This window comes from Bos taurus, chromosome 11 (assembly GCF_002263795.3).
Source record: "Bos taurus isolate L1 Dominette 01449 registration number 42190680 breed Hereford chromosome 11, ARS-UCD2.0, whole genome shotgun sequence".
Lineage (NCBI taxonomy): Eukaryota > Metazoa > Chordata > Mammalia > Artiodactyla > Bovidae > Bos > Bos taurus.
Genome location: NC_037338.1, coordinates 38,050,514 through 38,065,141, shown reverse-complemented (window position 1 = coordinate 38,065,141; position 14,628 = coordinate 38,050,514). Strand labels below are relative to the sequence as shown.

The 14,628-nt window shown below is 35.5% G+C and overlaps 1 protein-coding gene across 3 annotated transcripts in view; it reads left to right on the top strand.

Annotated features, from left to right (window-relative positions):
- CCDC88A (coiled-coil domain containing 88A) overlaps positions 1 to 14,628 on the top strand; it is a 118,460-nt gene that overhangs the window by 63,398 nt on the left and 40,434 nt on the right. For all 3 annotated transcript variants that reach the window (XM_005212640.5, XM_024998823.2, NM_001206209.1), the window contains exons 13-16: positions 3,769 to 3,953; positions 9,819 to 9,956; positions 11,420 to 12,490; positions 13,784 to 13,911. In XM_005212640.5, the coding sequence (XP_005212697.1) occupies positions 3,769 to 3,953; positions 9,819 to 9,956; positions 11,420 to 12,490; positions 13,784 to 13,911 (1,522 nt within the window). The remainder of the gene's footprint in view (positions 1 to 3,768; positions 3,954 to 9,818; positions 9,957 to 11,419; positions 12,491 to 13,783; positions 13,912 to 14,628) is intronic.

Sequence of the window (14,628 nt, the reverse complement as noted above, 5' to 3'; positions counted from 1 at the left end):
GCAGATGACTTGTCATATTTATTACTGTTCAGTTCAGTTCAGTCGCTCAGTAGTGTTCGACTCTTTGCAACCCCATGAATCGCAGCACGCCAGGCCTCCCTGTCCATAACCAACACCTGGAGTTCACTCAGACTCACGTCCATCAAGTCAGTGATGCCATCCAGCCATCTCATCCTCTGTCGTCCCCTTCTCCTCCTGCCCCCAATCCCTCCCAGCATCAGAGTCTTTTCCAATGAGTCAACTCTTCGCATGAGGTGGCCAAAGTACTGGAGTTTCAGCTTTAGCATCATTCCTTCCAAAGAACACCCAGGGCTGATCTCCTTTAGAATAGGCTTTTCCTAATTTTACACTTGGGAACCTAATTCCAAGTTCTAGGACCTCATGTAAATTGACTTGATAGTAAGTGATGATATTCAGCCAGTGAACTTGCCAAGAGGTGTTACATAAAACATTTGTGGAACTTTTTAATTGTATTCCATGCGAATGGAGTTACAAAGAAAACAATTCAGATTTAAATGTTTTCTACTGCATTCAATATGCCAACAAATTTGGAAAACTCAGCAGTGGCCACAGGACTGGAAAAGGTCCATTTTCATTCCAGTCCCAAAGAAAGGCAATGCCAAAGATTGCTCAAACTACCGCACAATTGCACTCATCTCACACGCTAGTAAAGTAATGCTCAAAATTCTCCAAGCCAGGCTTCAGCAGTACGTGAACTGTGAACTTCCAGATGTTTAAGCTGGTTTTAGAAAAGGCAGAGGAACCAGAGATCAAGTTGCCAACATCCTCTGGATCATGGAAAAAGCAAGAGAGTTCAGAAAAACATCTATTTCTGCTTTATTGACTATGCCAAAGCCTTTGACTGTGTGGATCACAAGAAACTGAGGAAAATTCTGAAGGAGATGGGAATACCAGACCACCTGACCTGCCTCTTGTGAAACCTGTATGCAAGTTAGGAAGCAACAGTTAGAACTGAACATGGAACAACACACTGGTTCCAAATAGGAAAGGAGGACGTCAAGGCTGTATATTGTCACCCTGCTTATTTAATTTCTATGCAGAGTACATCATGAGAAACTCTGGGCTGGAGGAAGCACAAGCTGGAATCAAGATTGCCAGGAGAAAATCAATAACCTCAGATATCCAGATGATACCACCCTTATGGCAGAAAGTGAAGAAGAACTAAAGAGCCTCTTGATGAAAGTGAAAGAGGAGAGTGAAAAGTTGGCTTAAAGCTCAACTTCAGAAAACTAAGATCATGGCATCGGGTCCCATCACTTCATGGCAAATAGATGGGGAAACAGTGGCTGACTATTTTTCTGGTCTCCAAAATCACTGTAGATGGTGATTGCAGCCATGAAATTAAAAGATGCTTACTCCTTGGAAAGAAAGTTATGACCAACCTAGACAACATATTAAAAAGCAGAGACATTACTTTGTCAACAAAGGTCCATCTAATCAAGGCTATGGTTTTTCCAGTGGTCATGTATGGATGTGAGAGTTGGACTGTGAAGAAAGCTGAGTGCCAAAGAATTGATGCTTTTGACCTGTGGTGTTGGAGAAGACTCTTTAAAGTCCCTTGGACTGCAAGGAGATCCAACCAGTCCATCCTAACGGAGATCAGTCCTGGGTGTTCTTTGGTAGGACTGATGCTGAAGCCAAAACTCCAATACTTGAGCCACCTGATGTGAAGAGCTGACTCATTTGAAAAGACCCTGATGCTGGGAAAGATTGAGGGCAGGAGGAGAAGGGGACGACAGAGGATGAGATGGTTGGATGGCATTACCGACTCAATGGACATGGGTTTGGTGGACTCCAGGAGTTGGTGATGGACACGGAGGCCTGGCATGGTGTGGTTCATGGGGTTCATGTGGTTCAATGAGTTGGACACGACTGAGCAACTGTACTGAACTACTCAAGTAATTAAAATTACACTGTTAGGAGTTTTCTCGGCTGTTAGGTAGGGACAGTAATAGTAAGGACTATCTGGTTGGGTTGTTGTGAGGGTTGAATTTGTTAATGAAGCTCTTTAGAACACCTTGTAAATAGCATTTGAGTCTTTTATTATTATTATATCAGTTGTTTTGCTGCAGTCATAGAACAGAATATTAGTATAGTGTAGTTTTTTTTTTAACTATACAAGGAACTTTCTAGAAAATTTGTTGAATGTGAAAAATGTAAAGGAAATCAAAGTCATTAATAATTTCTTGACTTTTACATTTCACAAAATTTGCTTCTAGAATTTTTCTACACACACATTTATTTTATATATCATCATCAGTGTTTATGTACAGTCAGGGTTCCTTTTTTCGTCCAAAATATAACACAGACATTCTCCCATGTTAAAAATGTGTTGTATGCATCCTTTTTATTCTCTGTAGGATGGCTTGAAGTTTCTTTGAAGCACGTAGTATTGAAAGTTTTATTAAGGCATATCATGTTTTGTAGCCTAATCTTGTTTAATTGAAATGAGTTTTACTTAAGAAGACATGGACAACTAATAACATTTATGAAGTCAGTGACTATCTATGATACCAGCTTTTAATAAAAGATTAAGAGTGTGTGCTGACTAGAACAAAAACTTGAAATAAGAATTGAGGCTTTCTTAAATCCTAGGAGATATTTTACTCTATCTGATTTTTAAAAAAGAACATATAACTTGTGGGGATACATGGTTTGTGTGTGTGTGTGTGTGTGTTTGGTTTTTATGATGGAGGATTTCAAACATACACAAAGTAGACAGACCTAGAAATGCCCTCCTGTATTTCTGTTCATTTCCTTTCCTGAAATCTAGGATTTCAAAATAAACTCTAAGTGTCATATTTCTTTTGTGAATCCTAATATATCTTCAAAATATTTAATGAGTCTGTCATACAGTTATTAGAAAATAATTATTTTTGGCTTACTGGAAAACGTTTCCAGAAGTTGAAACTGAGTTTTCTTATATTAAAAAAAATAATTCCAAAAGCTGCTTAGAAAGATGATTTCCATTGGCAAAATGGACTGCATGTTGCTCTTTATACTTAATTAGCTAGATCCTTCATTTAGAGAAAGACTTTTTTGAAGTGACCTGTGTATAGTACTGTCTCGCCTTTCTCAGAATCAGATTGGGAGTTTTTTTCCCCTTCAAACTGTTTTTCTTTTTTAATCTTTGAAGGTGTGGCATAGAATATGCTTTATACTTATTTGAGTCACACAGTGACTCTGTTAGATACACAGGATAGTAACTATATTTGGTCCAAGTAACCTAAGATTCATTGAGGTTAAAGTTGCTTTCTCATGGAATTAGGACTAAAAGTCTAGTCACTTCAGTCTAAATTTTGTACTTTTTTTCCCACTAGAATACTTGTGGATGCGTATATGTGTGTGTATGCTAAGTTGCTTCAGTTGTGTCTCTTTGCGACCCTATGGACTGTAACCAGGCTCCTCTGTTCATGGGATTCTCCAGGCAAGAATACTGGAGTGGGTTGCCATTTCCTTCTCCAGGGCATCTTCCCGACCCAGGGATTGAACCCTCATCTCCTGCGTCTCCTGCATTGCAGGCGGGTTCTTTACCACTGAGCCACCAGGAAAGCCCCCACTTCTGAATGCTTTAGAATTTAAAGATTTACCTGTATTTATCTCTCTTTTTTCATTGTGTCTATCTTGTATAACTTTATTAATTTTTTATAAAGTTAAGGATCAGATGATTTAGTGTATTTACACTAAATATTTTAAATAGTGAAGAGTAGCATAGTTTTACCAGTGTCATATTTTTCAATATTACAGCACCACAAAAATCCTTGGGCCATGAGGTGAATGAATTGACATCAAGTAGATTGTTGAAGTTGGAGATGGAAAATCAGAGTTTGACAAAAACTGTAGAAGAGCTTCGGAGTACTATGGATTCTGCTGAAGGCACCACCTCCAAAATCCTGAAAATTGAAAAAGAAAATCAAAGACTAAGTAAGAAGGTATAAAAATTAATTTTCAATATAATGTAAAAAAGATATATGTAAAAGTATAAATAAATAGTGTTTAGATAGAACATTTATTTTACAACTTTTATTGTACCCTCAATATTATTTTAACTGATTATATAGATTTCAAACTTATATAAATATGAAGTGAATGCATTCTTAGACTCAACAGTTATTATCTCACAACTAATCTTACTTCTACCCTTGATACTTTCCGTGCAACCACCAGATAATTTTGAAGTGAGTCCTAGACATGGTAGTGTTTTACCAATAAATATCTCTGTATAAATTTCTAAAAAGGAATTTTAAAAAAGAACAGTGATGATATCACACTTAAAAAATTATAGCTTTTGATCAGCAGATGCTTGGGGCTGGTGCACTGGGACGACCCAGAGGGATGGTATGGGGAGGGAGGAGGGTTCAGGATGGGGAACACATGTATGTATACCTGTGGCGGATTCATTTTGGTATATGGCAAAACCAATACAATATTGTAAAGTTAAAATAAAATTTAAAAAAATTTTTTAATATTTTTTGAATATAATTATATTCAAATATTTTTAAAATATAAATCCAAATAAGATTGGTATGTTCAATCTGTTGATGTGTCCCTTAAGTCTGTTTTAGTCTATAGATTTACTCTTGTTTCCTAGTAGTTTTTCTGTTGAAGAAAGTGATGTTTGTAGTCATAGAAAATCATTGGTTTAGATCCCTTAATTAATCAGAGGGTACAAAATCCTGATATTATATCATCCGTTCTTTATTTGGTAGCTAGAGTGTTTCTGTAAGGAAAACTTTTTTTAAAAAAAATACTGGGTTAAAAATAAACCACTGTTAGTTACTTGGAGGAACAACTCTTAGGGTGGGTTAAGTGGGATGAATGTTTGATTCTTGTCCTTAATTTACCAGTTTCCTAGTAATTAATTGGTTCTCTCATATCCTCCTGAGATAATTATTGAGTTTGTTGTGGTGTCATAATAAACTCACAAATTTAAAAATATTTGATGTATTTTAATACATTGTATTTTTCTTACCCTCCCAACTCTTTTTAAGCCGCTACCTGAACCCTTATGACATGACCTAAGCACTCGTGGAGAGCTTCCTTGCTTTCTGCTGTGACAGCGTGTTCTAGGTTCTTTTGAAACATTCCTGCTTCAGACCTGGACACAGCCATTTCTCTAAAAAGCCCTTCTTTCTTTTAGTCAACAGTGGTATTTAGAGGCCACAGTTTAGGGATTATGAAACCTGAATTTAAGTAGACTTTGAAAAGAAATAACAAGCATACCTTATTTTCTTGCATAATACTTTTATCGCACTCACAGGTAATTGCTGCTGTTGTTTTTTACAACTTGAAAGTTTGAGGCAACCCTGCTTCAAACAAGTCTCTCAGCACTATTTTTCTAATAGCGTTTGCTATTACTTCATGTCTCTGTGTCACATTTTGGTGATTCTCACAATATTTCAAACTCTTTCATTGTTATTGTATTTGTTATGGTGATCTCTGTCAGAAATCCCATGGATGGAGGAACCTGGTAGGCTGCAGTCCATGGGGTCGCTAAGAGTCAGACATGACTGAGCGACTTCGCTTTCACTTTTCACTTTCATGCATTGGAGAAGGAAATGGCAACCCACTCCAGTGTTTTTGCCTGGAGAATCCCAGGGACAGGGGACCCTGGTGGCTGCCGTCTATGGGGTCACACAGAGTCAGACACGACTGAAGTGACTTAGCATAGCATAGCATAGCATGGTGATCTCTATCAGTGATCTTTGATGTTAGTATTTTAATTGTGTTTGGGTGGCATAGACTGCACCCATATAAGACAGTGAACTTAATGAAGTGATGTGGTGTTCCAGCTTCTCCACTGACTGGTGATTTCCCCATCTCTCTCCCTCTCCTTGTACCTCCCTATTCCCTGAGACACAACAGTATTGAAATTAGCAACTAATAACCCTAGAGTGACCTGTATGTGTTCAAGTGAAAGGAGTAGTTGCACATCTCTCACTCTCACAATCGGATCACAAGCTAGAAATGATTAAGAACAGTGAGGAAGGAGTATTGAAAGCTGAGATAGGCTGAAAGGTAGGCTGCCTACACCAGTCAGCCAAGATGTGCATGCAGAGAGGTTCTTGAGTTAAAAGTACTTTCAGTGAACTTTGAATGATAGGAAAATGAGAGAGCATTATTGCTGATATGGAGAAGGTCTTAGTGGTCTGGATAGAAGACATGCCAGCCATAGCATTCCTTTAAGCCAAAGCCTAATCCAGAGCTAGGCCCTCTCTTCAATTCTGTGAAGGCTGAGAGAGGTGAGGAAGCTTCAGAAGAAAACTTTTAATCTTTTAGAGGTTGGTTTGTGAGGTTGAAGGAGAGAGGTTTCCGTAACATAAAAGTACAACATGTACTAATGTAGAAGCTGTATTTAGTTTTCCAGAAGATACAATTACGGTGACTACACTAAACTATAGATTTTTAGTGTAGACAAACGACCTTCTATTGGAACAAGATTCCATCTAGGACTTCATAGCTGGAAGAGTTTAATTAATGCCTAGGTTCAAAGCTTCAAAGGACAGGTTTCTTCCCTGGTGGTCCCAGGGAAGACTCCACACTCCCAATGCAGGGGGCCTAGGCTTGATTCCTGGTCAGGGAACTAGATCCCGCATGCCACAGCTAAAGATCCCGCATGCCACAACTAAGACCTGGCATAGCCAAGTAAATAATTTTTTCTTCTTTAAAGGACAGGCTGACTCTCTTGTTAGAGGCTAATGAAGCTGGTGACTTGAAGTCAGTGGTCATTTACAATTTCAAAAATCCTAGGGCCCTTAAGAATTCTGCTTAATCTGTTCTCTGTACTTACTTTCCCTGTACTCTCTTGATGGAACAACAAAGCCTGGATGACAACATATCTGTTTACAGTATGGCTTATTGACTATTCTAAGCCCACTTGTGAGGTCTACTGCTCAAACAAAAATTTCTTTCAAAATATGACTGCTCATTGACAGTGTACCTGATCCCCAAGAGCTCTGTTAGAGACTTAGGATTGAGATTCATGTTGTTCCGTGCTTACTAACACAATATCCATTCTGTGGCCCATAGATTAAAGAGTAAGTTGACTTTGAAGTCTTACTCTTTATTTTGTAAGGCTGTAGCCGCCATCAAAAGTGATTCCTCTGATGGATCTGGGCAAAGTCAGTTGAAAACCTTCTGAAAAGAACTTAGCAGTCTAGATGCCATTAAGAACATTCGTGATTCATGGGAAGAGTTAAAAATAACGTTAACAGGGGTTTGGAAGAAGTTGATTCTACCCCTCATGGATGACTTAGAGGCTTCAGTGGAGGAAGTAATTGCAGATGTGGAGGAATTAGCAAGAGAACCAGAACTAGAAATGGAGCCTGAAGATATGATTGATTTGTTGCAATCTCATGATACAGCTATAAATGGATTAGGAGTTACTTCTTGTGCATGAGTAAAGAAAGTTTCTTGAGACAGAGTCTACTGTTAAAGATGTTGTGGAGATGGTTGAAATATCAACAGAGGACTTAGAATATTACATAAAGCTGATAAAACAGTGGCTGTGTTTAAGAGAAGTGACTCCAATTTTGAAAAAAAAAGTTTTTGTAGCCTTGCATGCTACAGAGAAATTGTTCATGAAAGAAAGAGTCAGCTGACAGAGCAGACTTTATTGTTTTATTTTAAGAAATTACATAGCCATCCCAGCCTTCAGCAACCACTACCCTGATCAGTCAGCAGCCATCAGCATCTAGGCAAGACACTCCCCCAACAAGATTAAAACTTGCTGAAGGCTCAGGTGATGGTTAACTTTTTTTTAGCAGTGAATTTTTAATGAAGGTATGTACATTGTTTTTTTAGACATAATGGTATGGCACACTTAATAGACTACAGTGTGGGATAAACATAGATTTTAGAATATTCATTTGACTCATTTAATTGCGATACTTACTTTATTGCAGTGGTCTGGATCCAAACTTGCAATATCTCTGAGATACTCTTATTTTCCTGTTGTGGGACAGTTAGACCAAGTAATTTATTTGTGCATATCTTTCTACCTACACAAACACATACACACAGTATCAGTTCAGTTCAGTCGCTCAGTCATGTCTGATTCTTTGCAACCCCATGAATTGCAGCACACCAGGCCTCCCTGTCCATCACCATCTCCCGGAGTTCACTCAGACTCACGTCCATCAAGTTAGTGATGCCATCCAGCCATCTCATCCTCTGTCGTCCCCTTCTCCTCCTGCCCCCAATCCCTCCCAGCATCAGAGTCTTTTCCAATGAGTCAGCTCTTCACATGAGGTGGCCAAAGTACTGGAGTCGTATTATAAAGACGTACATGATATTTTTATCTTGAATACCCTCCATCATGTATACCCTTCAAAATGTGCTTTCACTTTTGTTTCCAGTTCTTGGTTGCTGAAAAATATGCTGTAATAAATATTCTTCTACATGTGTCAGCCATGTCTAGTTTTTCCTTTGGATTCTCGGTTTCTAGATTTGGTTATGAAAATCTGCCTAGTTTTTAGACCAATAGCTTTGAATAGGAAGGTATTCATCACAGTAACCTTCAGCACTTGTTAAGATACGGATTGCTGAGCCTCATGCCCAGAGTTTCTAATGTGGTAGGGCTATGGTGGATAAGAATTCTCATTTCCAAGAAGTTCCTAGGTGAGACTCATCCTGCTATTGTGGAACCATGCCATGAGAACCACTGCCTTAGATAATGCAGATAGACATTTTGATTTCCTTGAAATATTTTTTGTCTTTTAAAACATTCTTTGCATCATCTTTAATTCATTAACCAAATAAGCATTTCACAATGAATATAGTGTTAAAATAGAAGTGGCCATTTAGAACTTGGAGTGGTTTTATTTTTGCCGCCACTATAAATCTGGAATTTTGATTTTGAAATTAACTTTAAAGTCTAATTAGTAAATTAGTGATTCCAGCAGTTTTTGATTAATTCTTTGTATATCTTTTGTAAACTGAATGTTTCATTTGAGTTCCATTAATACAGGAAATGAGTTTAATTAAATAAATACTGTCCATATGTTTCAGTATGTAATGTGAGAACCAGATTAGTTATTAATAGCTTACAGGTTCCTGATTGTGTAAACTTAATGTGAATTATTGAATAAGATTTGTGACTTTATGCTTTTGAGATATTAATATTACTTCTTAGAGTTTCTTACTGTTGTTACAAGGATTTAGGTAATATTTAAACGTGAAGTGGAATGTTTTATATGCCTTAATCTTTCTTTCTTTTTTTTTTTTTTGGTTACCTGGTTTGAATATGTTATATAATAATGGGGAAATCACTAGTATGGCATATTTTGAAGTTGAATTTGCTTTTTCATACTTGTTAACCTCATACTTTGCTAGAGTTTTGCTCAAATCTTTTTTTCTCTAGTAGTCTCCTTTTTTTCCCTTTTTAACCCAAGTTCCTTCTCGTCTCATTTTCTCATCTTTTCCTTCTTGTGCACTAAATTCCTTGACTAATTAAATTTGCGTTTTACAAATCCAAGGGAGTTTTTTCAGTATGTTTTGTGTATTCTTCATGTGGCATGTGTGTATGTATGCAGTTGTATTTGTGTTTGTGTTTAGAAGTGGAAATTTGCCTTCAGAGATGCAGAGGACAAGAAAGATAATCATGTCTGTATATTTTAGATAGCTGCTAAAATTATCTTGAAATACTACTTGAATTTTTCTATGAAATTCTTAAATTTCACTATTTGAGTATTAAAATTGTTTTCTACCCTTTATTCAGTGATTAGCTTTTGTTTTTACATGCTTCCACTATTTTGAAATACTAATGATATATTTTTTTGTGATTTCATTTTCACCAGGTTGAAATCCTTGAAAATGAGATTATTCAAGAAAAGCAAAGTCTTCAGAATTGTCAGAATTTAAGCAAGGATCTAATGAAGGAAAAAGCTCAGCTTGAAAAAACGATTGAAACACTTCGAGAAAATTCAGAGAGACAGGTTCATAAATTTTTTTATTAAGCAACATATCTTAAAACTTATTAACAAAAGTTATTTTAAAGTTTGTGCAAGTAAAATCTTCATAATAACATTAAATGAAATATTTTAGAAATTTTTAGATTTTAAAGTGACTATAGTTTTACCTCATTTTCTATCCCATGCATTGTTGAAAAGTTGAAGAGAAAACTTAGAATTTTTTAAATTGTCAGTGTGCTTAATAATTAATCTGATATAAAATTTCATGGTACCTGTGCATGAATTGGTTTTCAAGTGTCAGTGGAATGAGACTGCAGATATTAAAGGCCCCGAATGAAATTGGGATGAAGTGCAGCTCTACTCTGATCCCACTGAAGTGGTGGCAGCAACTGTTCTGTATATTTTCATACTTGCTCTCAAGTTTTATTGGTCATTCACATGTTATGCTTGAAGAAACTGAGAATCAAATAGATTAAATAACTGGCTGTTTTAAAATTTCTAATTTTTAGAAGTAAAATTATTTACTTCTAAATATTATCGAGCTATAGCCCTCAAAGTGAAAGTGTTAGTTGCTCAGTCATGTCCAACTCTTTGTGACCCTGTAGACTGTAGCCTGCCAGGTTCCTCTGTCCATGGGATTTTCCAGGCAAGAATACCGGAGTGGGCTGCCATCTACTTCTCCAGGGGATCTTCCCGACCCAGGGATTGAACCATGTCTCCTGCATTGCAGGGGAGACTCTCTACCATCTGAACCCCAGGGTTAGTCCTTAGGTCACCTGTAAAAATACGCATTTCCATAGAGCTATGGAACAAAAATTCTAGAGCTAAGCATGAATCTCTATTTTTACAAGTTTCTCGGAATTGATTGTTTAACACACTGAATTTTAAGAACCTTTACCATTATAATAGACCATACTATAAATTGGATGTTTTAGTTTTTAAATGTACCAGGGATATTGTTATTTTGATGTTTCCAAATCAGAATTCTTTTAGGAAATGAATACACACAAATACACACACATACATATATATACACACACATCTACACATATAATAGAGCAAATACTGTATTTACTGAGGTCTTCCTGTATATATGCATTGTGAAATTTTTTGAATGAATGTAAAAACATGTATCTTCAAGGAGATATGTGTATACATTTCATCTAGACTCATATTTGAATTTGAAACATATCACCACTATATAATCTGAAGATCATTTTGGTTAATATTCATCTCTGTTAACCATTTCTATACATTTCGGACTCCCTAAAGATATGAAATTTAAAGACCTGGCAGTACATGTACGTGGTCATCTCTCAGTAAATATTTGTCAGAATTGAAATTAAAATAGACAATTTTAGCACCTTTTTATGATCTGATTTCCCTGCTAGTTTTTGGAGGAGGAAAACTATGTAATTTTAAAATATTTAGTTCATGTTCCATTAAGTTTTAAATTTTCTTCTTTTTTTTTTTTTTTACTAAATTAGATTAAAATATTAGAACAGGAAAATGAACATCTGAATCAAACTGTGTCCTCCTTAAGGCAGCGCTCCCAGATAAGTGCTGAAGCAAGGGTGAAAGACATTGAAAAAGAAAACAAAATTCTCCATGAATCTATCAAAGAAACAAGTAGCAAGCTAAGCAAGACTGAATTTGAAAAAAGGCAAATCAGAAAAGAATTGGAACATTATAAAGAAAAAGGAGAAAGAGCAGAAGAACTTGAAAATGAGTTGCATCATCTTGAAAAAGAAAATGAACTGTTACAGAAAAAGATAACCAATTTAAAAATTACTTGTGAAAAAATTGAGGCCTTAGAACAAGAAAATTCAGAGCTAGAAAGAGAAAATAGGAAGTTTAAAAAAACACTGGATAGCTTTAAAAACCTCACTTTTCAGTTAGAATCCCTGGAAAAAGAGAATTCCCAGCTTGATGAGGAAAACTTAGAACTTCGAAGGAGTGTGGAATCTTTGAAGTGTGCAAGCATGAAGATGGCTCAGCTACAACTAGAGAATAAAGAACTGGAAAGTGAAAAAGAACAACTTAAGAAAGGTTTAGAGCTCATGAAAGCATCTTTCAAGAAAACAGAACGCTTAGAAGTTAGTTATCAGGGTTTAGATACAGAAAATCAAAGGCTACAGAAAGCTCTTGAAAACAGCAATAAAAAAATCCAACAATTGGAAAGTGAGCTACAGGACTTAGAGATGGAAAATCAAACATTGCAGAAAAACCTAGAAGAGTTAAAAATATCTAGCAAAAGACTAGAACAGCTGGAAAAAGAAAATAAATCATTAGAGCAAGAGACTTCTCAACTGGAAAAGGATAAAAAACAACTGGAGAAGGAAAATAAGAGACTCCGGCAACAAGCAGAAATAAAAGATACCACATTAGAAGAAAATAATGTGAAAATTGGAAATTTGGAAAAAGAAAACAAAACCCTTTTCAAAGAGATTGGTATTTATAAAGAATCCTGCATTCGTCTGAAAGAATTAGAGAAAGAAAATAAAGAGCTTGTGAAAAGAGCAACTATTGATATAAAAACTTTGGTTACATTACGAGAGGTAAGTATAGTTAATTAAATTTCACACAAATTTTTAAATTTTTTAAATTTAGAACTTCTTTAAGCTTTATTATGGTAATTTGTATAATCTATTTATGGTTCAAAGTAGAAATTTAGAATTAAAAAGCTTCTAAGTTTCCCACTTCTGTTAAACTAAGAAGTGAATGCAAATTGTATTTTTTAAGAAATTATAGTAATAAGTTATCCATGTAATATCTGACTTATTTCTTATAATTTTACATGTTTGTTTCAAAGTAATATTAAAATATATGATCAAAACTTACTGAATGTGATAATTGCTGGTTATTGAATATTAGCTATGTGCCAAATACTGGATAATTTTTACGACCAATCCTTTATTTCTGTTATCTCCATTAGATTAGAAAACTGAGGTTCAGAGACATTAAGTAACTTATTTAAGAACAAAATGGTAGATTTGGATTTCTGGATTCAAATCTAGATCTTTCAGATTTCAAAGTCCCTTGGATTTTGACTGAGAGAATATAAGCAAGAGAATGCAAATCAGGTCAGCACTGAACAATTGGTAGTTGGTTGGATCTGTGTATCATGAAGAATTCTAAAATTTATAGGAGTAGATTGGCAATAAATGGTTGGTGTAGCTCAGAAGAGAGCAAATAGTGTTTATTTGCTATCCCTATGCTCTACTATATATGATAACCTTTTAAGTTCAATTTAAAAAACTTAGCATTCTGGCAGATGCTTGCACTGGGAAATCTGCCTTTCTGCTAAAGAGACATTGAAAAGGGATCATTATTATCCTTTTTCTTTTTCCTTTCTGTTCTACAATCCTACACACATGAACAATAGGTTCCTGGTCCCCGCATCTCTAAGAATTCCCCCTAGTTATTCAGATCAATGTCTTAGGCCTTTTCCACTGGGAGAGGTGTGCTTGGGATGGGAGAAGGGTGTTGTATCCAACGTATATTCATGAAAGAAATATGCACTAAAGTTCTAGTTTAGTATGAAAAGTTAATGGATATGTGTTGTTTCCCCCACACTTTTCAAACCTAAGATGTGTAATCACAAGTACGAGTTTCTCCTTTTAGTTTTTAACATTAAAAAGTTAAAAAGTATTAGCAAAATAGAAGAAGGAAAACATTACTGGGTTATAATTTTTTTGCTTGACTATTTTTTATTGATAAAAAGTTCAGCAACAGCCTTTCTGTCTTTCCTGGTTTAAATTTTGTGTATTCCTGGATGAAATCTTGGCTGAATTTCTTGGATGTTTATGTTCACAACACTTATGTGAGTTTTGCATTACTTTTAAAATAAGGATTTGGTGAGTGAAAAATTGAAGACTCAACAAATGAACAATGATCTTGAAAAATTAACTCATGAGCTTGAGAAGATAGGGTTAAATAAAGAGCGACTCTTACATGATGAGCAAAGTACTGATGACCGGTGAGTATTAAGTCTATCTGAAGAACTGTGGAAGTCATTTATTTTGCTCAAGCATTAATTTTGAGACTGTGGAGCAATTAAGGCAGAAAAATAATGTAGAAAACTAGGGCTTAACAAACAATAAAAAATTAACTTATATACACTTTAATTTGAAAATATTCAGTACAGGCTTGAAGAGAATTTCTATTCTCCCATGGTAAATACAGTCTATCAGTTAATTAGATTTTCAAGTAGTCTACTGTTTAGCGTCCAGTTGGCCACATGATTCCAGCTGGAATAGAAGTGTGTATTGTTAAGAATATTGTTATACACTAGATTTTATTTCATTAGAATTTTTGTAATTATATAATTTGTATTTTGTTGCCTATCCATCATTACTGTTCTAGTAAGTATTTATATTTTATAATAAATAAATGTATGTGGGAAAAAATTAATGTAGATTGTATTTATTGGCAAGAATTTATTCTTACCATTGTGGAATATATAGTCTAATTGTGGACTTGAATGTATAAATGTAGCAAAGTGAATTTAGTGGTAGAGTTGAAAACAGTGCCCTTTGATCACTTTTGTCTTTCCCTTTGTAACAGTTTGTTGTCCTGTGCCTTCTCTCTCAATATAGTTTCCTAGAGTTAGGTTCTTAGGCCTCTTATCCATTCCATGAGCATTCTATCCATCATCTCAGCTTACATGCATATTATTCCCTGCTTACTGAACATC